We start from the raw sequence: 19,692 nt of genomic DNA on the forward strand, positions 1-19,692 counted from the left end.
TGTGGCTTTGTGTGCAAGCCGTACCGTAACTAGGAGGGACTTGGGAACCCAGGGCTGCCGTCTCGCTCCGGCATACAGGCGGGCACGTGTGTGCACAGACATGCTAAATATCTCATCGTTGTGGAGAGCGTGAAACAGAATACGCGTGCAGGTGCCATCACTGGAGACCTTCTGTGGTACTTCACAGCAAGGCGCGGGGCCAGACTGGCCATCTCCCCTTTCACTCTAGCGGGGAGCAGCTCTGCTCCGGAGCAGGGACCGTGGCTACAGGAGTCACCTGCTGAGCTCCCTGATCGAACACGAGCACTGTGCCAGCTGCCATACGCAGTGCTTGACTCTGGGCTGTGCTGCCCTAAGAGGGTGGGACGGCAGGGACATCATCCCTAGGAGAAATGGGAGACTCCTCAGTAGTTCTGCAGAACAAGGAGCCACTGGATACTGTGCAAAATCTGCTCTGGGATGCTGCCGGCTACTCGGCAAAGCTGCACTGGGCACGGGACTCCCCGTCAGAGAGCGGGCCTGTTTGTCCACACACATTTGTCACTGTACCCCGGGAGAGAAGCTAGAGCAGGCTGCTCGGAGGCTGAGTTTCAGTGAAACGGGGCCCAATTGCCACTGTGCTAGGCAGGTGCACCCGGTAGGTACTCCTGTTTCGGTGCAGTGTGCCTCCTTTGGACAGGTGTAGGAAGACTCATGTCTGCACCTACCTTTGGTAACTCACCAAAGTGACCAGCGTGGAAATGTTTCTTGTAACGCCTGTGGCACCTCCCTGGCTGGGGTCTCTCGTGGGTTAATTTTTTTCTACGTGATATTTTGTTTTAAGCATTTGCAAATCAGGGGAGGACTTTATATGTAATGTGCAAGGGTGGAAATATCTACGTCAGTATTACCTGGACGTCTCAAGCGTAGCGTAGACAATCCAGAGTTGGGCATCACTGTCAGTCCAGTCGCAGATGCACAGTACTCAGAATGGATTATAAAACCTGCATGAGGAAGTAGTGTATTTAACAGTGTGCAGAGTTCATCATCATGCCCAAGCACAGATTTTATAGAAAATTAGACCCCCATGCTTTGAGCCATTCACGTTTTGTTAGTGATTTTGTAAAATCCTCATCCTAAATATATTGTCAATCCCTCAGTGTTGCTGAGGTGTCTCAATGCAGAAATGCCAGATCTTCAGTTACAGGAGCCAAACCAAAGTCAGGGCTGTGGAGTGGTCCATGGTGGCAGGAGATAGTCTGGGTAAAACGCAGTCAATGGAGTGTAGTTTCACAGAACGCTTCTCCTTCCGAGACTGTCACTGGTGGACAGCAATGAATTTTCTCTAGCCATTCCTAGGAGAAGACCCTTTTCTATCCCATCTGTTCCTTACAGAGCAACAAATTCCCTGTATTGCCACTGCCTGATAGCAGGCAGTTGCTGAGCATCCCTTATGCTGCATGTACACAGTGCCCCTCCACACGAGCACATTTAGGATTCTAAACATTTTTGTTATAAATCCCTTTCTCTAGATACAAAACTTGTTCCAGCATATTTGTGCTGAACCCAAGCGGGAAAGGAAAACCAAAGGGAGATGAGATGCATTGTGTGTGCTGGTGAAGTTTGATTTTAAAAACTAACTCAAACTTGTTGGCTTAAATCCCAGTAGTTAGGACTGGAGTGCAGAGGTGTGTGGTTGCATACCTACTGCCGTAAAGCACATGAAGCTTTACCATAACTCTTGTTTTCCACCCAGCAGCCTGAAATGTGTGCTCTGTCCTCCTGGGAACAATTGTAGAAGAGCTGTTTCACTTGAAAACTGGTTGTTGCCTTATCACAAAAAGGACATTAGAATTTAAACTCTTATCTTGTTTAAACATTATTTTTTTTGTTTTGGGACAAACGATGGTTACACCAGATGGTTACTAAGGAGTTGGATTTAATGCTGTGGGCTAATAGATGGCTGTGGAGGAGGAAGAGATGGTGTGATCCTGATTTTGTTTGGTTTATGGCATTACTGTTTTGGCCTGGCAGTGTTAGACCGTGGAACTCCTGCGATTCAGGATACTGTTAGCCTAGTCCAGAGCCTGGTGAAGTTGGTTGAAAAGAAACTGTCATTGAATGAATGGGCTTTGCATCTTACCTTAGGAATCTCGTACCTCCGCTCACTTTCAGAAATGAAGGACTGATTTTTATATGGTTGTACCATCTCTCCTAGGTTTTATTGTTGAATTTTCTTAGCACATAGTCGATTGATTGACCTTTACAAATAATATGTTCTTTTATAGTGACCATGAATGCAAATATTTCAAAATTAGATTCTCCAGACATATAGGAAACAGCGGCAGACTTTCCATTGACTTCTGTAAGCACTGGATGCTTCTGTTCCCTCTACAGTATTACAGTGTAATATACGGTGGACTGTGTTGCTCCAGTGTCCCTTATGAAGGAGATTTCAGAAAGTTGGGAGGGGGAGGGTTGTTTTAATTCAGGCCACTAATCTCTACAGGTTTAAACTGATCTCTTGCTCTGTAACCAAGGAACTTTGCAAGTACAGAGAGAGAAGCAATAACAGTTTAGTAGAAAGTACTGATTTTTGAAAAAAAATTACCCTCCATCAGTGCTCATTTCAGAAGTGTATCACTGTGGAGCAGAGGGGGCAGTTGTCCTCAGCTTAGACTAGTGAGCAGGGAATGGGGCCTTGGGGCCAGCGGTCTCTTACCTGGGACCAGATAATGCAGCTGGTCTCCATGGCTCTTCCAGCTGGCTAGTTCCTACCTCCAGTGTTTGCAGCATGTTTTCTGTATCGTTTCGTCTTTAATCTTCCTGTTGATTTGCATCATCTGGCTTCCTTCTCCTGGGTGTGTTTGCTGCCCTCATTTCTTCTCGACTTCTCTTATCAATCTTCTGTTGCATTCTCCAGTCCTTTCTTCTCCACTAGTGTTGTGCATATTGTCCGAACCCTAGAAGACATCAAAGAGATGCAAAGGATCAGATGTCCCTTTTGTAACGCGATAACCTTGCTAGTGTCATTGTTAATATTCATATATCTCTAGGCTGTAGGCAGCCCTGGGGTGAACAAGCACCTCTCCACTACCGGCGGTGGGTCTGTAGTGCCAAATTTGAACACAGCTAACTGCTTTGGTTCAATAATATCCTGCAGCAGCAGATTTTACAGGTTAATTCTGTGCTGCTGTGAAAGTAGCACCTTTTTTGCACTGTATATTCAATGGCCTTAGATTGTCCTTTTACCCTGAGTTCTAGAGCAGAGGCGCTGCATTTATCCTTCATGCAATTTTTGGTGCCCCTTTCTTGATCATTTCTTGTCATTCCCTTCTTTTCAGCCTAAATGATTCCAGTAATTTCACTGTTACGATTATTCATTTCCCTGAAAATGAACTGCAGGTCTGCATGGACGGGTGCTGGGGTCAGATGGGTGCTGGGGTGCTATTTCTGCTGCTCCTTTTACCTTCAGGAACCTGAAGGAGGCAGTGAGGCAGGTGGAAGCAAACCAGCCCTGTGTGTTTCTCAGGCTCTGGTTTCTCTGGCACAGCATACACACTGACGGACACTGCTGCTCGTTTGGGTTTGGGGGCTAATGACACCCTTTTCCTCAAGGTGCTCTCATGTGTTTAAACTGAGGTGGGAAAATCCATTGGAAATTTGATGAAAGGTTATTAATGAGCATGTGCAGAAGACATCTTTATCAATTAACTGAGAATTCAGTCAAACTGGGAATTTGAACTGCCCAAGGGCCCAAGTTAGGTTATGGACAAACGTCTGGAAAGAACTATTTCTTAGAAATTGCTGGAGTACACAGCTGGGCTCCCAGCCACTGGTATGGTCAGTGCATTAGTCAAATTTGCCAGGCTCCACAATACGTTTAAACACAAGAACAATCACAAAAACACAACAGAGTTTTTGCAGCTGAGCTTCTGCAGTTGAAATTCAAACTCAGCAAAGACGGGAGAAGCAAGAAGCTGGATAGGGATCTCTGTCTCACAACATGAACGGGAGAAGTGACAACGAAGTCCAAGATCTTCTGTTGTAAGTTCTATGCCAAGAGTAAAGACTAAGACTCAAGACATCTTCTCTTACATCAGCAGGCTTTGCTTATTGCAACCAGTTATTTTGATTTCTTAATCCAAAAGTAAAGCCTTCTGGCATTGAGCTTGTGGGATAATAAATGAAAGAATAATTCAGTGCAATGGGAACTTCACGGTCAGCTCAAATAAATTCAACACTAACAGAGTGTGGTTTTCTGTGTAGGTGTAAGACGAAGTATGTGGATACCTGTAGCCTTTGCACTCTTGCTGACAATACATAAGCCTAAGTAGGTCAAACAGGCACAATGATGATTTTTACGAGAGAACTATAAGCATTTCTAGTTTTTCTCTCTTTTCTCTCTCTCTCTCTCTCTCTCTTTTTTTCCAGGACTTTAATCTTTTATATGAAGAAGCAAAGTATTACCAGCTGCAGCCAATGATTAAGGAACTTGAGCGATGGAAACAAGAGAAAGAACAAAGGAAACATTTCCAGCCTTGTGACTGCTTGGTCGTAAGAGTGACTCCAGATCTGGGGGAGAGAATTGCATTGAGTGGGGAGAAAGCTTTAATAGAAGAGATCTTCCCCGAGACTGGGGATGTCATGTGCAACTCTGTAAACGCAGGTTGGAACCAAGACCCTACCCATGTTATTAGGTTTCCTTTGAACGGATACTGCCGGTTGAATTCAGTGCAGGTAATGGCCTTTCAGTGCTCTCTCATGTAGAGGCTGGGATTTTTTTTTTGTATTTCGTGTTCAATTATATGCAAATTATTTGCTTCTGCCCAATTACCTTCAGTTCTTATACTGCAAGGAGACATTTTCTGCCTGGTGAGATCACAGTCTTTCAGGTTTTCCTAAGTCTAAGCAGAAAAATAGATTTAGATTTTGTGTATGTTAGTGCCATGCTGGTCTCATAATGGTGTTATACTGATAAATGCTAATTTTTTCATCAATGTATAGCCTGCAGCAGTTTTTTTTTTTCCTCCAAAGTGCCCTCAGGAAGAAAGAGAGTTCCAAAAACTACAAAAAAAAAATCTCCACACCATTTTATAGAAAATGCAACAATGTGTAAATGCATAATTTATGTCTCACTCATAATTAAATGATGGTGCCTGCGGGATGGACTTAAAAAAATTGATCTCTGCACTTTTTTTTTTTCACAAGGATGTTCTATAAAAATTGCCCAGAGTATTTTAAACAAAATGTATTTCATTTTATACTCAGAGTTTTGACATTAGGTTTAAAATTAAACATATGAAACAAAGGAAGATAACTGGACAGATAGGTGGATGGAAGCAGAAATAAATACATAACTTGTGTTTAGTCAGCCTTATGGGCAAGAAACAGCATTTCACGAGGGATCACAACCACTGTGGCCAAAGCTTTGCCGTTGTAGCTGTCCTTGGGCTGAGCAGAAAGAACTGCGTTGATGATGCTGTTAACTTGTGCTGTAATTAACAAGGGCAAAAACAGAGCTCTCGGTTTTTGCATGTATGCCTTTCAAATATGTTACAAAGAATACGTGTATTATGGAAAGTGAGACCTTCCAACCCATAGGGAAATATTTCCAAAGTTACTGTCACCTACAGAGGTGCTAACTGGGCTGTGGGAAATGACTAAGCGGTCTTGATGAACTTCCCTGTGGCTAAATATCCACAAAAAAGCTGGCCCACGAGACAGCCTGGCCAGACAGGTTCATGAGGGAGGCAATAATAGCAGGGGAGCGTAGACTTGCTTACCGTGCCTGTTTTCTCTATTTACTCGGCAACTGAACTGAGTCTCCCTCCATCTCTCAAGCTGCCAGCTGAGAACATTTTCAGGAGCCCCCCTGCTACCAGGATAGGCAAAGGTGGATGAGTAGATCTGCCAACCCACATTTGACACCGGCAGCTTCTTCCTTGGGACAGCGTTCACTGGCCCATTGTACGCTAATAGAAGCTTTTGTTTGAAACCATTCTAAAAAACAGCTATTTTGGGTGAATTTTTGGTTCAAGGTTCAGGACTCCCAAGTATTTTGTTTGGTTAATTTACCAGTCCAATGCCTGCGGTTAGTTTTGCACAGTCCTTAGCAGCTTCACATTTAGACAGGACCACCCCAAAAACAGAAGGCTGGAGGTGGGTCAGAAGCAGATCTGCTTGCTGAGAGTGGGAATAGTGATGAATTCACCACTGTATGGGAGAAGAGGGCAGCTGCAGCTTAGCTAAGATAAATGGGTAGAAGACCGTGTTCATGTTTCAGCAACACTCTCCATGGGACAAGTTTGGATGCACTGAAGAAATTAGAATAACTGAAACAATAAAGGGTCAATGCCAGCCACTGCCAGGCTCAGGACTGCAGGCAGGCATTCAAAGCACTGGATGCCCAAGCGGCTTAGCGCTTGGCTGTGTTTTACTCCAAAGTGGTGTATTAGTGGGAAATGTGTGCTCATAGTAAAGGCTGAATGCTAGTTATTTTAATACTCAAATGTGTCTCGAGTCCAATCAGAATTCAGTCAAAATTCAGCCAGTATCAAAGAGCCTCTTTGTATTGGTTCACATTGTGAAAAGAAAATTTTTATGCCAAAGTAGTCTACAGTCTAAAAAATTTTACTAAATTACATCATTTTACTAAACTACGTCATTTTACTATGTAATTAATATAGAAAGTGTTCTCAAACACTTTGTGGAAAATGACATATTTCTAAGACCAAAGCCTGGTGAAATCAGCAGCTAATTATCATTGGCTCTGATGGACTCTGGTCAGCACGTGGGCATTGCACTTCCCTTTCCCAGTATTTTTTGGCAAAACCATAGTAAGCCAGAAGTTGGAAGTACGCTGATGTTCAGGCAAAGATGTAAGGAAGACAGATCAGAAGGCCTAGTGATGGGGAGAGTAGAGTCATTTCTAAAGGAGCTCAAAGAGTGACTTGATGAGACTGCTTGCTTTTTACTGAAATACTTCACTTTTGTCCTTTGTGCTCTGCTTAGTGTATTTGGTAGCACAACTGCAGTATTTATAAATTCTTTGAGTCTCTTAAAAATTTTTCATGAAATGCGTTGTGTCAGGAACTGTACATGTAAAACAAAGAATGTCAGCTTACAGTGGGTAGTGGCAGCCAAAAAAAATAACAGCCCTCGGTCAATGCACATTTATAATTTCATATAGCTATAGAGTTTTCTTAAGACTGAAGTTGTTTTTTCAAGTCCTCACAGCAGGGTCTGGTAAGATACATGAATATACCTACAGAAAATTCTGTGATATTTCTTTATGTTGAACATTCTTTGTAATTAACACTATGTTTGTTAATATTCTGTGAAATTTAAATGAAATGCATTAAATGAAAGTACCATGTTTCTATTTGGAAAACCTTCCAACAAAATCAGAGTCCGTATCTCCATGTGGTTAGAATAGTGGAAGACAGGGTATATTAAATCTTAGCATAAATCCACTATTTAATATGGTGTGCGTGTGTCTCCCTATACATAGAAGGATCACAGCTGAGATTCATTTACTTTTTGGCATATTCTCTTTGGAGCTTTACAGAAAAGTAGCTCTGATTTTATTCACAGAGACACTTAGTAAGTGTCTCTATGTATCTATATGTTACCTTTGAAAAAAGTAACGCACATAGGACCAAACTCACTAAATGGAATTTAAATCTGTTCCTGTTCAACATGCCGTTTAGCGTCCTGCACTCACGGGCAGTAAGAATACAAGCAGATGCTCAGTGTACGTGGAGGCAGCCTTTAGGAGGCTTTCGCCCTAGAAGTGGACACAACCTTATTCAAGTTATGCTTAGAACTGTACAATATTTAAACATCTCAGCATTGTTTACAGGATTTAACCCGTTTTGCTTCATGCTCAGAAAATTGATGATACCTAGGTTTTTAACACTAGATTATAGCCTGCAGTTTAGTCCTTTGAGCACAGAGGTGGGAAAAACGAATTGCTTTGTTGTGAGTGCAGTGCTCTGAGGGTGCAACGTCTACCTGCGCTGTATGGTTTTAGAGAGCTGGCTCAGTAAAGGAAAGCCCTGTGTTAACACGCAGCCTTCCATAGCTTTGGACTGAGGCAAGCCAAGGGCACCCCAGTGCTTGTTTTGTCTTACAAGCAAATTGATTTTAAAAAGTTTTTAGCAAGGTTTTGAAGTCCTGTCTCTCTCTAAGATCTTACCTGTCAATCCTGTGTTTCTCTATCCAGTTAAATGGCAGAAGCCTCCTTTGCCGTGGCTGGGTTGACTCTTATCTTCATCTTGCCTAGTCTGAGAAGAGGGATCCACAACAAAATAAATACACTGGAGCCTGTGAAACAGCAGTTTGATGATGTTTAACTCCTCCTTCCTGATCGAACTCTTGCCCTCCTCTCTGAGTAGGAACAAGCGTTAGTAAAACAGAGCTGTGGCCTGTGCCTGTCACCCCATCGCTGTCCTTAAGGCTGCGTAGAGCCCAGACAAATAATGGAGCCTTAAGGTTTTCAACCCCCCTGCCTTTTTTTTTTTTAATATATTTTGGTAACCCATTCCCCCTCCTTCTTTTAATCTCTCCAGGTTTATTTTCCTTCCGTACACTGGGGTGGTTTTCTCCCTTTCAGTTCTACAACTTTCTTACAGTCTAAACTATATAAAAATCAGGGCAAAAGTCAGTGAGATTTGGCAGATGTAACTTTATGAGAACATAAGTCACTTTGTCCCAAGGCCAGGCAGAGCTCCTAGGGCGAGCTGATGCAGAGCAGATTCTGCACGGCTTAGGCAAAGCTGCGCGAGAGCATTTCCTTTTATTTGTCTGTCCTTAGGAGCCAGGGTAGCAAGTACAAGTTTTTAGTTACCACTAGAAACCCAAACCACTGATTGAAATGAAGATGGCTAACACACGAGACTTCAAAGGAAGGTTCCCATAGATTAAAAATAGAAAATGTTATTGTGGATTACATTGCACTACAATACTACCTTGGATACAATTTTCCTTTTTAAATCTATCTGTTACCTTTAATAAAGGCCCCAAACTGCTGTTTTTGGAAGAAGCAAAGCCAACATTTAGTCAAAAGAAACAGTGCACTAAAAAAATGCACCCTGGCATTAACGTGGGTCTACGCACGCAGGGGCCAGGGCAGAGGTCTGGTGTGCAGACCTTTAACATGTGGCACTGTTTTTAGTCCCCCTCTAGCCATCAGCTTGTGCCTTGAAGCATAAGATTTTTAAGTACTACTGCACTAAAGTGCTTTACAGTGTCATTTGCGATAAAACCAAAAAAGAAATCAAATTCCTTCTTTAACATAAACTGATGAGGAAGAATGGATGAGTTTTTGCCCTCTGAAGTTGGGTATATTGCTTAGACACATATCTAAGTTGAGTGAACAAGTTTTTAAATAGCTTAGTCCCTATAGTCATGGACTATAGGTGACTGTCCTGAAAGGATATCGGTGATACTAAAATCATCAAGCTCAATCAGGTTCACTGTCCAGTGCAGTAGGCCCGTGTGATATAGCAATGGGAGTGGTATTTCAGCGGGACCGTTACGTGCTCTTAGAGCCTGCTTACTCTCGTTGACATTCATCAGTAGAGAAAAACGCAGGAAGCATTTTCTTGTCTGTAACATAAATATTGGGTCAGTTAATTTAATCATACAAATTACAGGCACAGTTCTGATTTTGCCGTTACATGCTGCAGCATTATTAGCGTTGATCTGTGGATTAGCTCAGTGCTACACTACAGGGGCCTCTGGAAGAGATTTGGCTGGAGGAGTATTGGATGCAATTTCATATGCGGGTGTGAAGATTGCTGTTACTCAGCCAGTCTTAAAATGTCTGTCTGGTTAAGCTCTGCCATATATAACCAGTTTACCCCACTATGCAGCCGTGGAATATAACAGACAACAGATCCTTGCCAAATCTCCCACCCATTGGTAATACATAGGAATCACCTGAGCTCCCAAGGGCGTATAAGAAAGTGCCTCAGTATCTTTTCTCATCCTGATACTGTCCCACACATCCCGGTAGATCCAGTCTACTGCCCTGGACTTACCAGAGCCCCCAGCTGGAGGAAGCAAGCATGGCATCTCCTTCAAGTGGGTCTTAAATTCCATATTTGTTTTTTTGCTAAAAGTGGAACTGGCATCAGCTTACACAGAACGCTGAGCAAAGTCTGCATGCTTCCTACTCTGCTGGGGAGACTGCGTCAACATGCTCACCCGTGTGAAAGCATGGCCCCTGTCGTATTGCCAAGATCAGCGTATCCTTGGGTAATGTGTGTGTGACAGTCACAGAAATTAAAGTTGCCTCTGGGCTCCTTAAAGTCATGCATCTATTTGCACCAACTTTTCTTTAGAAGGAGGAAGAGAAAATATATTTGGGCAATGCAAATTAACCTCTTTCCTGGGCCAGTTCATTTGCGTATTGTCCCTGTCTTGGTTCCCGTGCGATGCCTGCCATGCACTTCTAAAAGCAGCACACCTTTCCAGCAGGGAAGAATCACAGCTGTGGTTTTCATGAAGACCTGGTGGAAGTGTCACTCAGACTCCTAATACATTTACATCTGCTAAGGAACAGTTCAGAAACGTTTTCAGCCCCTTTCTGTTTGTATTAATAATGAATAATGGGCGCTTTTTATTATGACTTAAACCTAGTGTTGCTTTCCAGTAAGAGATAGCATTGATATCACTGCAGTCCAGTATTTTACTATATAATGTACTAAGCTGCTCTGTAGACTGCTTATTTGTTTGATTAATTTTTGTTTTCTGCAGAGGTTTGCTGTGAGCAAGACTTTAATCACAGTGTAGTCATTTAAGAATAAGTTATAGAATTATAGCTGAATAATATTCAGTCTATGAGGACTCAAAAGACCAAATCCATCATTTAGACTCAGTTGCTTTTATCACTAAAATTTGCTAAATATTAATATTTTTTTTCACCCACATTGCAGGTGCTTGAAAGATTATTTCAGAAGGGATTTAACGTGGCAGCTTCATGTGGCGGTGGGGTGGATTCCTCTCAGTTCAGCGAATACGTGCTGTGTCGCGAGGACAGACGACCACAACCTACTCCAACGATCAGAATAAAACAGGAGCCCCTGGACTAGAACCTACCCTTACTCCTTTGTAACCGTAGAAGTGTTTAATAGTCCCTTATGTGAAACACTAAGGATTTGCAAAACAGTATTAGCAAACAGATTTTGACTTTATGTTGCCAATTAGTGGTATTCTGAAACTACCTGTCACATAGCCAGCCATGAAATGCATTCGAAAAACCAGTTGTCCGTTTTTCACGATGAAACTGCTGAGCGTGCTCAGCACACCAGGCTTTGTGGGAACCTACTTGCAGCTCAACAGCTGTGGTGGTGGCAGAGGCAAAGCTTCAATGAAATCCTGACCCAAGCTGGGACTTCTGCAGAAAGACCAATTAAAGCAATTTGAATTTAGCAGGAGGAGAACCGATTCTGACAGCCTTTCCAGCAACAGTCCGCCCCCACAGCCGCTGCTGACCGCAGGGAAGCGGGGGCCACCCTGAGGAAGAGGAGACACTAAAAACTGCACTGAGTATCTTCCCTGACTGCACACCTTTCATATCAAATGTGCTTTACACCTCCATACATTGCATTACACTTCTGTGATTGTACTCATTCATGCTAGCAAATGGCTTATTTTTATACAACATTTCCAACTGAAATCTCTCTCTATGGACAGAATCCAGAATCAGAAAAGGACCGATTTATAGTCAACTGGTGCTCAGTACTTTAAAAAAAGCAAGCAAACAAAAAAAGCAACAGAAATTTGACAAGGCCAGTTATGGCCAGTACTTGCAAAAGTAGGGATCTGGAAGCACAAAATAAAACTCCATCTACCATCATCCAAGGGCCACATACCTAACATGGAGCTGTAGTTCTCTTAAAGCCAGTCTTGTTTTGACTCAGAAATTGTAAGTTTTGCATCATCTAAGAAGCGTGGTTCTGCTAAGCAAGCTCTGTCACCCCTTGTTACTCACTTACAAACCATGTTATAGGCCCACATTCAGGAGGAAATGTTAAGAATTTTGGACAACTCTACTCTTCATGGGTCTGGAGTTTTTACAAAAAGCTGTTAAGCCCCCCTCCCTTGCATCGTCTGATGAAAGCAGGCCACGTTTTTGTTTAGATTGTTTTTCCTCTATTATTTTAAACTAGTATTAAAATACTGATTCTGTAGCTGCCCTCTACCTGTGTAATTTTCTCTTTAAAGAAGCCTGATGTCTGCAGGAGGTTACTGTTCCTTTCATGAATCAGTATTGACGCTTCTGACTTGCAGGGCTTCCTAACTCAGGAGACAGCACCACGTTTGCAGGTGCAAGGTTATAAATAGCATTCTGCTGAATCCTGTTTATTGCTGTTTAGCATGATTGGGTCCTCAATAACTAATTCATGTGTTAATCACAATTTAGTTTCTCCCACATTAATTTATAGAATACTGTTGTAGATGCTGAACTTTAATTAAACTCTTTTTTAGATGCATAAATATGGCCATATAGAACAAGGGACAGAGTATTAAATGGTCAACAATTCTTTAATGCCAGATGATTACAATTGAGCAAAAATAAAAATCCAAGTTTAAGATGAGTACTTTCAAAAGTGATGAGTACTGTACTGAATATCCAAGGTACAGTCTACACAGAGGTCTAATTTTTGGAAAAGTTTTGGATAGCTGCCATGGAAAATCAGACCTCTGCAGGTTTGCTCATCTTGGATACCCAAACTACAAATCTCTCATGAAAATTTTAGCCTATATGTATCGGCCTGCTAATTTAGCAGAAGAGTTGAGCAAATCTGTCTACTTTAAAAGAGTTGTAAAGTTATTTTATTTTGTGGTTTTATACTTGTATGACACTCTAAAGTTGCTAGGTATTGCCATATTTGAATATATGGCACAGCATTCACCTTTGTATGTAAGATATCTGTAGAATTGTATATTATACATTTAATATTGTAAAGAACTTAACGTATAATTGTCATGTATTTGTGTATGCACATTTCTTATACAGTACTTCACGCCATAAACATTTCTGTAAAGTAAAGGATCAAAAATAAGCAAGTGGGGTTGAACACTCACTGTTATCTTCCATGGTGTTCGAGAGGGGCGAGAAGTTTCGGTTGCGTCTCCTCTGGCCTTCTGCTCCGGTCAGCTTGATGTAGCCATGTCTTACAAAGAAGAAAAAAAACCTGTTTTATTTATTACTTTCGTACATTGAGTTCACTTTCAGTTCAAAATATCCTCAGAATAATCCATTTAGCTGCTTGGTTTCGTCCTGCGTACACTTTGTGCTGCACTCCGGGACAGGAAGGTGAGGCCGAGCGCTTGTCTGGCAGGGGGCTGCTCCCTTCGGTGGCTCCCGGCCAGGGCAGAGGGGCGCTTCGGTGATGGTCCATCACCTTCATGCTTAAATACGGGCCCGCTCCTGCCGTCCGTACCCAGGAGAAGCCTCCCCCGGCATCGGCCGGGGCTGCTGCCTGCCAGCGGGGCCGGCAGGCGAGCGCCTCCGGAGGTACCTACCTAGGAAGCCACGGGAAGTATTCGGGCTCGGTTGGGTTGTTGTTCTTCAGTTTGGTGTTCACCATACTTTTTTATAGCTCAGTAAAGCAGCCCCGGTACTTACGGCCGTTTGGTAAGGTGGCGGCGTGAAAGACTGCAGACCGCGCCAGCGGAGCGGCATGGGAACCCGGGATGGAAAGTTTGAGCCATGACATCACGGCATTAACTGCAAAAGAGCGCTAAGGCAAGCGAGACATGTGGAAACAATCACTTTGTTAGAAGAAATATGCCTTTAAAAAAAGAAAAGTTAAGCTAGGACATGTTCTTTTAGTTAGTAACTTCAGGTCACTTATTTAAAGTTTATTACAGTTTCATTTATATCTTTTTTTACTTATTTCCCTATATTCTTAAGCAGCAATATCAGCAAAAACTGATTTGAATTTTTACTTCTGGCCTTAAACCATAGCAACGTAACTTAATTAAGAACACTGCTCAGTGTCGCTAAAACGGGTTTTTAAAATACCATCAAAACTCCAGTAAAACCATGGTGTGCAGGCGGCAGATGTTTTTATTATGAAGGCCAAAAAGTAAATAGAGCCTGCTTTTTAACTCACTTTGATTGAACAGAATTGTTCCAATTCTCTTTTGCTGAGCACCAAAACTGTGGCTTAGAGACCGTCAGGCTTCTCTAGCACTTTCCCTACAACCTTGTTACACCACTGCGCTCCCAAGTCTCAGAAAAAAAGTGAAAAGCAGAATGTTATGTTGTGCTTATTGGACTAATCTGTTCTGAAAAAGCAACTGTTGAGTGCATTCATTCACCGTATTAATAGCATCAAGGTTTGTTGACAATTTTATTAGATGTTTGACAAAGGATAAGAATCAGCACAACAAAACATTGAAGTATTTGGTTTTAATATTTCCTTGTGCGTATTCTGTTAACATTTTAATGCAAAATGTTTCTGAACAGTGCTGAAGAACTACAAGACAATGTGAAATTCATGTTTGATAAATTAATACTGTATGTCACTCGATGTGTTACTTTAGTAAATTGTTTTATTTCTTTACAAAATAAGTACAAATAAGGGAGTTTGTTTTCACACAAATTGGGAATATTTACGAGTATGTACAGAAATCATCAAAATAACGTAATTCTAATAAACACAAGGCCTTTATAAACAATATGTACAAATTATCAATACATTTAAAACATAATTTTACACTTCCTGGCCTTAAATACCTTATGAATAATCTTTTGGCTAAATAGCAGCAGTATAAATTTTCTTCTGCTTTTCATAAACCTTAAAAAATAATTAAAACTTTTGTTTTTAAAACTATTGGACAAATAGTTCTATTTGTGCTTTCGCTATGGTTTCCCATCAAAAAAAAATATTGCCTCAAAAAAGTGGCAAGCATAACATAGTAAAAATTGAAAAGATAAATAAGCAAATGTCTCCCTTCCATGGTTACTGATAATACTGTTATTTTTGAAGTACACCTTGTGCCCACCTGCTTGCTTAGTATTCCTATCCCATTTAAAAGACTCACACTAACTTTGCTTGGCTTTGGTGTGGGCCCCTTAAATTCCAATTCAGCAAAGCATTTAAAAAGCATTCATTCCACCTTTAAGTACTTAAAACTACCCATATGCTTAGAGTCATGCACTTGTTTATGAGCCTCTCTGGACTGGAGTCCTCAGGTCCAATGATCCAAGGCAAAGTCACTGCAGCGAGGACCCCGACCGCACGGCAGGACCGGGCTCCCGCGCTTACCGTGGCTCTCCTGATTCGAGTAAGTGGAACCGGCCCCCCAGTAACTTCCTTCACAGTGACTTTAAAAATCCATATAGAATACTCTAAAATCCTTACTGAACAATACTCTCTTTTAAAACCATCATTAAACCATACTCTTTGCAATAAATAAATTAAGATATTTTTAGAAAATAAAACCCAACTTTGATTCATGTTACTCACCAGCTGCTACAAATGTGCAAAAGGTTGAATAGGTTTAGAAAACAACTGGAAGAGCTAGTCAAGGTAACTCAGCTGGGATCTGAATGCACAGATTTCATACACTTAGGATTTGGTTCAGCAAATGGCTCAGGAAATGAGCTGTGCAGTAAGAGCAAAAATCCTAAATATATAAAATTTGTGGGAGTGTGCAGTGGCTATTCTTTTAGCTGTGCAAAAAATTGCAATTTTAACTAAGCTAAAACAACAACAGGTATCACCATGGTTAGTCAGTGGAAGCAGTGCCAGCGAAACTTAAAGGAAAGCAAGCCCAGCACCGTAAGTGAACGTACAAGTTAACACCATGGTTAGATCCCAGTCCTGTGAACCTGGCCCAGTCTGTCTCAGAGTGAGAGTTTAGGCAAGCCATTGCAGTCACGTCTTTCCATTTGTATAATTTCAGTGTGGTCTATTTTAGCCTCATTCAAAATGCCCAAATGGAGTAAGACGTAGAAATTGATTGTATTTGTGGATTTAACATTTTAAAACCTTTTGCACATTTTTTTAAATTTTTACATAAAGGGAATTTATTGCATGTGTCTGACGATTTTGCAAAACAAACTACAGAAACATTGACTTCGGAAAAAAATAGAAGGCACATTAAAATGACAGCTTTTCAATGCAAGTTGAGCTTCTGTATGGAGAGATATCAGTACAATTCTTGGCTTTATTTAAGCAGAGCTCGATAGAGCAGGAGAGAATGGCTTGTTTCTCTTTCCTGTTCCATGTAGAAGATGAAGTCCCTGAGGTTTACGCGAGTTATTTTCTGTCGTGCATACTGCCTGGATGAAGGAGTCCCCAAGCCAGCCTGACTTCCACCGGACACACTGAGGCCCTGCAAAGAAAACAGCAAAGTCAAAATCCTGAAAGGGTAGCGAGTTTCCTCCTACTCTCAGGTTTACAGCTACCAACTGCTGGATTATTTTAAGTAACTTAAACGGATTTTTGTGAACTTAATCCTGAAAGCACTGTATGGGACTTTTGTCTATTCTTCCGAGTCTCACCACGTTAACCTGAGCAAAGGAACTCAAGGGAAAATATGCTTGTGAGACTAGACCTTGTTCATTCACAATTCGGCAAAAATACATCTGGCTAATTTTCCTGCTGTGGTCATGTTAACTATAGATGTACTTTATCAGCTTAATTTCAAGAGCCTGTTTTAGGACAAGGACTATTTGGAGAAGATAAAGCCATCTTTAGTATATCAAACATGTGCAATCCTATTCCATCCACGTCCTGTGTCTGGGACTGGAAGCAGGTGAGTTCGCTATCGGTGTGTCGCTCCTGCAGGAACCTCAGCAGCTCCATGTCCAAGGGGAGCCGAGTCTCTCCCCTGGGTGTAGTGGAGAAGGCGGCTTGGTGGGGACCCTGTCCTGAACAGCCTGCCTAGAGTACACAACCAATGTTCACTTGAGAGATGAAAAAATTAAATAGAAAAATCACAAGGAAGACTCAGATATTGTGTGATGACAAACATTAGTATAGCATTTCTCTAAAGCTATGCTAAATCTTTTTTTTTTTTTTAATATGTATATATATAGGTTCAAAGCTAGTGAATTTAATGTCTTATCCTGGCCTTCTATACAGAGAAAAAAAATCACTTAAACTATATGTCTCAGTTACTGATCAGGGCCTGAGAACACCCTAGTGTTCATCTGAGTATCTAGAAATTTAATGTACATAATTTACAGATTGCTGTCTTGTTGTATCAGAAACCTGATACACTGATACATTCAAGGTTTTTTTCATCTTTAGGAAAACACTGTTTTTATTGTTTCCAGTTAACTTCTAACAAAAGAAGATGTTCTAACTTTGAAAAATATGTTTTAATCTCTAAAAAGATTTAAGTTATTTTTCAAAGTGCTAGGACATCTGGCAAAGCTGTCAAAACTTAAAATCCCAAATTTACTTACTGCTGTTTTTAATGACCTACCTTTCCTTCCCCAGGAAATATATATTCTAGGACCTTGTTTCTAGCAATTAAAAATACAGTTACACATAATTTTACTACTGGAGGATCGTAGGGGAAACACAATATATATGGTATATTCCGAGTAAGACATAACGCTGTTTTCTCTGTTGTTTTTCTCTCTGTGTATCAGTAAAGTCAGACTTTTGCAGAACTATACAACTCAAGTTATTTCTCCTATATCTGATCATTACATTACAGTAGTGAGGCAAATCCCATTCTGTTATAACTGCAACACAAAAGGCTTAATGCGGTGAGAGGAACGTGGCTAAGCTTGGAGGCGAGCGAGGAAGCCCCAGTCTTCGCGCACCGTACAGCATTTGATCTTGGGGATTCTGTTCTCCAGTACGGAGCAGTTTTTGTTAATAGATTAATTGATTCACCACCTAACCTCACCGCTCATAGGAGAATCATGTGCTGCAGCTGCAAGGGTTGTTCATCCATGCTGAAGCCAGACATTCCCAACGCATGATCCATATATTCAGTGGTGCTCAGAATTCACCCCTTATGCCAAAATGTTTTTTGCATTCCTCAAAACAATAGCATCATTTAAATACGTATTCTTTATCTTTCACAGGTCTGGAGCGATATCCCACTTTACACTGCCTCTCACCTGCACTCTGACCACACATCCATTTGCCAGGGCTGTTGCCGCTATTTCCAACTCACCAAGGAAGCACCATGCATATTTACTTTAAATCAACCTGACTCAAAAATATTTTTCTTTCTTCTCTGTTCCCTGCATGGTGAATCTCTCTCCCTGCCTCAAATAATGCTTCAGATCCATGCTGATCACAGTTCCTGATCTGTGCCAAGCGGACTTGTCAGAAATGTGGCCATCTTCAACTCATGCCAAGAACCTCTTAAAAATACGATCCCTAGCATACTAGACTAGAAACATCCTGCACACGCTTCCCAAATATTACGTGAAAAGCTACTTAATTTTCTAAAATTTTCTTCACACAAAACCATTTCTTTAATGAGTTGTGGTACATTTACAGCAAATAATTGCTTTCTATTTGTTGGACAAAGTAACTGGAATGAAGAAGAGAGAAATCACATTCATTCCATTTATCACTTGAGGTACCAAACTTTTGGGTAGGAGGAGCATAATTTTATAGCTGGGATGCTTAATGTGACATCGTAACATGACATTAAGCTGTGTACCTTCGTAACTGAACCTATGAGGGAATCAGCTACAAGATACCAATCTGTAATTCAGTTCTACAAGGTGAAAAAAGCATGTGACTGATCTAAGAAAGCACAAAAGCACATCTTGAAATTGACAGCACAATAATTCATATCTGTCAATACAATATCCAGCTTAAATTAAAGACAAATTTGCTTGGTACGTTCTCAGCATTATTCTGCAATATTCTATATGACAAGCACGCTACTAAATGCCACTTTTTTTAAAATTATACACATGAATACTAGCATAGTTAAAATTAATTGCCAAGAATAATGGAACTGAAGTAATGCAAACTTGTCTTATAAAAATCACTTTTTTTTTTTTTTTTTTATCAGCGTGACAGACTTTTCATTAACCCAAGCAAGTGCTATGTTGTCTATCTCTTTGGCAACTACAAAGAGTTACAAAGATAAAAGCTCTAATAAAAACATAAATGGTTGTAAATTGTTTACATCCTTTATTTCCTGGCCCGCCACACCCAAGCTCTTAGCAAATCACACCCACTCAAATATACATCAGTACAAGTTTTCCTATCAGTGAACTTCTATTTATAATTGAGGGGAAATTTAACCCATGTTCCAGACCAGAGAAGCATTTAACATGTACATGAATTCTTTCTGCTTCTTCATTTTGAAATGACTTGCACATGTGAGCTATAGCAACGTGTTTGCTCATCCCAGCTCGTGCTCTCCTTTTCCCCACTGTCTCCTTTGCTTTGCTGCTTCAGTCCTACAGCCCGGGAAGGCCCTAGAGCAACCGGGGACTGCGCCGCCCTCGGTAGCTGCAAGCCGCATGGGAGAGCACGGAAGAGAGCAGCCTGCCCTGCTCCGCGCAGAGAAATTCATCAAACATCAAATGCAGGAATTAGCAAAAAAGCCACGGTGCTGTGCCCTCTGCTAACGCGTGATCCAAGACCACTGCAACAGAGGGCATCAACTCCAACGGGCTTCAAGGCGCTTCAGAGGCATGCAGCTGATGCATATATAGTTTACAGATTTTAAATAATATTATGGGTGTGTGGAGCA

The 19,692-nt window shown here is 41.3% G+C and overlaps 2 protein-coding genes and 1 long non-coding RNA gene across 7 annotated transcripts in view; 2 read left to right on the plus strand and 1 right to left on the minus strand.

The window, feature by feature from the left end:
* The window catches only part of KCTD15 (potassium channel tetramerization domain containing 15), a 45,926-nt gene extending 32,871 nt beyond the window's left edge, over positions 1-13,055 (plus strand). For all 5 annotated transcript variants that reach the window (XM_026107666.2, XM_064519676.1, XM_064519677.1 and 2 more), the window contains exons 5-6: positions 4,414-4,719; positions 10,923-13,055. In XM_026107666.2, coding sequence (XP_025963451.1) covers positions 4,414-4,719; positions 10,923-11,078 — 462 coding nt within the window. In that variant the 3' untranslated portion in view covers positions 11,079-13,055. The remainder of the gene's footprint in view (positions 1-4,413; positions 4,720-10,922) is intronic.
* Positions 13,056-14,535: 1,480 nt separating this feature from the next.
* Positions 14,536-19,692, minus strand: part of LOC112987640 (transcription initiation factor TFIID subunit 4-like) — a 152,443-nt gene continuing 147,286 nt past the window's right edge. The window contains exon 15 of the mRNA XM_064519675.1: positions 14,536-16,341. Coding sequence (XP_064375745.1) covers positions 16,174-16,341 — 168 coding nt within the window. The 3' untranslated portion in view covers positions 14,536-16,173. The remainder of the gene's footprint in view (positions 16,342-19,692) is intronic.
* LOC135329785 (uncharacterized) lies at positions 16,337-19,111 on the plus strand. Its single transcript, XR_010391463.1, has 2 exons — positions 16,337-16,764; positions 18,053-19,111. It is a non-coding gene; the product is annotated as an uncharacterized LOC135329785 (long non-coding RNA).

This window comes from Dromaius novaehollandiae, chromosome 13 (assembly GCF_036370855.1).
Source record: "Dromaius novaehollandiae isolate bDroNov1 chromosome 13, bDroNov1.hap1, whole genome shotgun sequence".
In the NCBI taxonomy this organism is placed as follows: Eukaryota; Metazoa; Chordata; class Aves; order Casuariiformes; family Dromaiidae; genus Dromaius; species Dromaius novaehollandiae.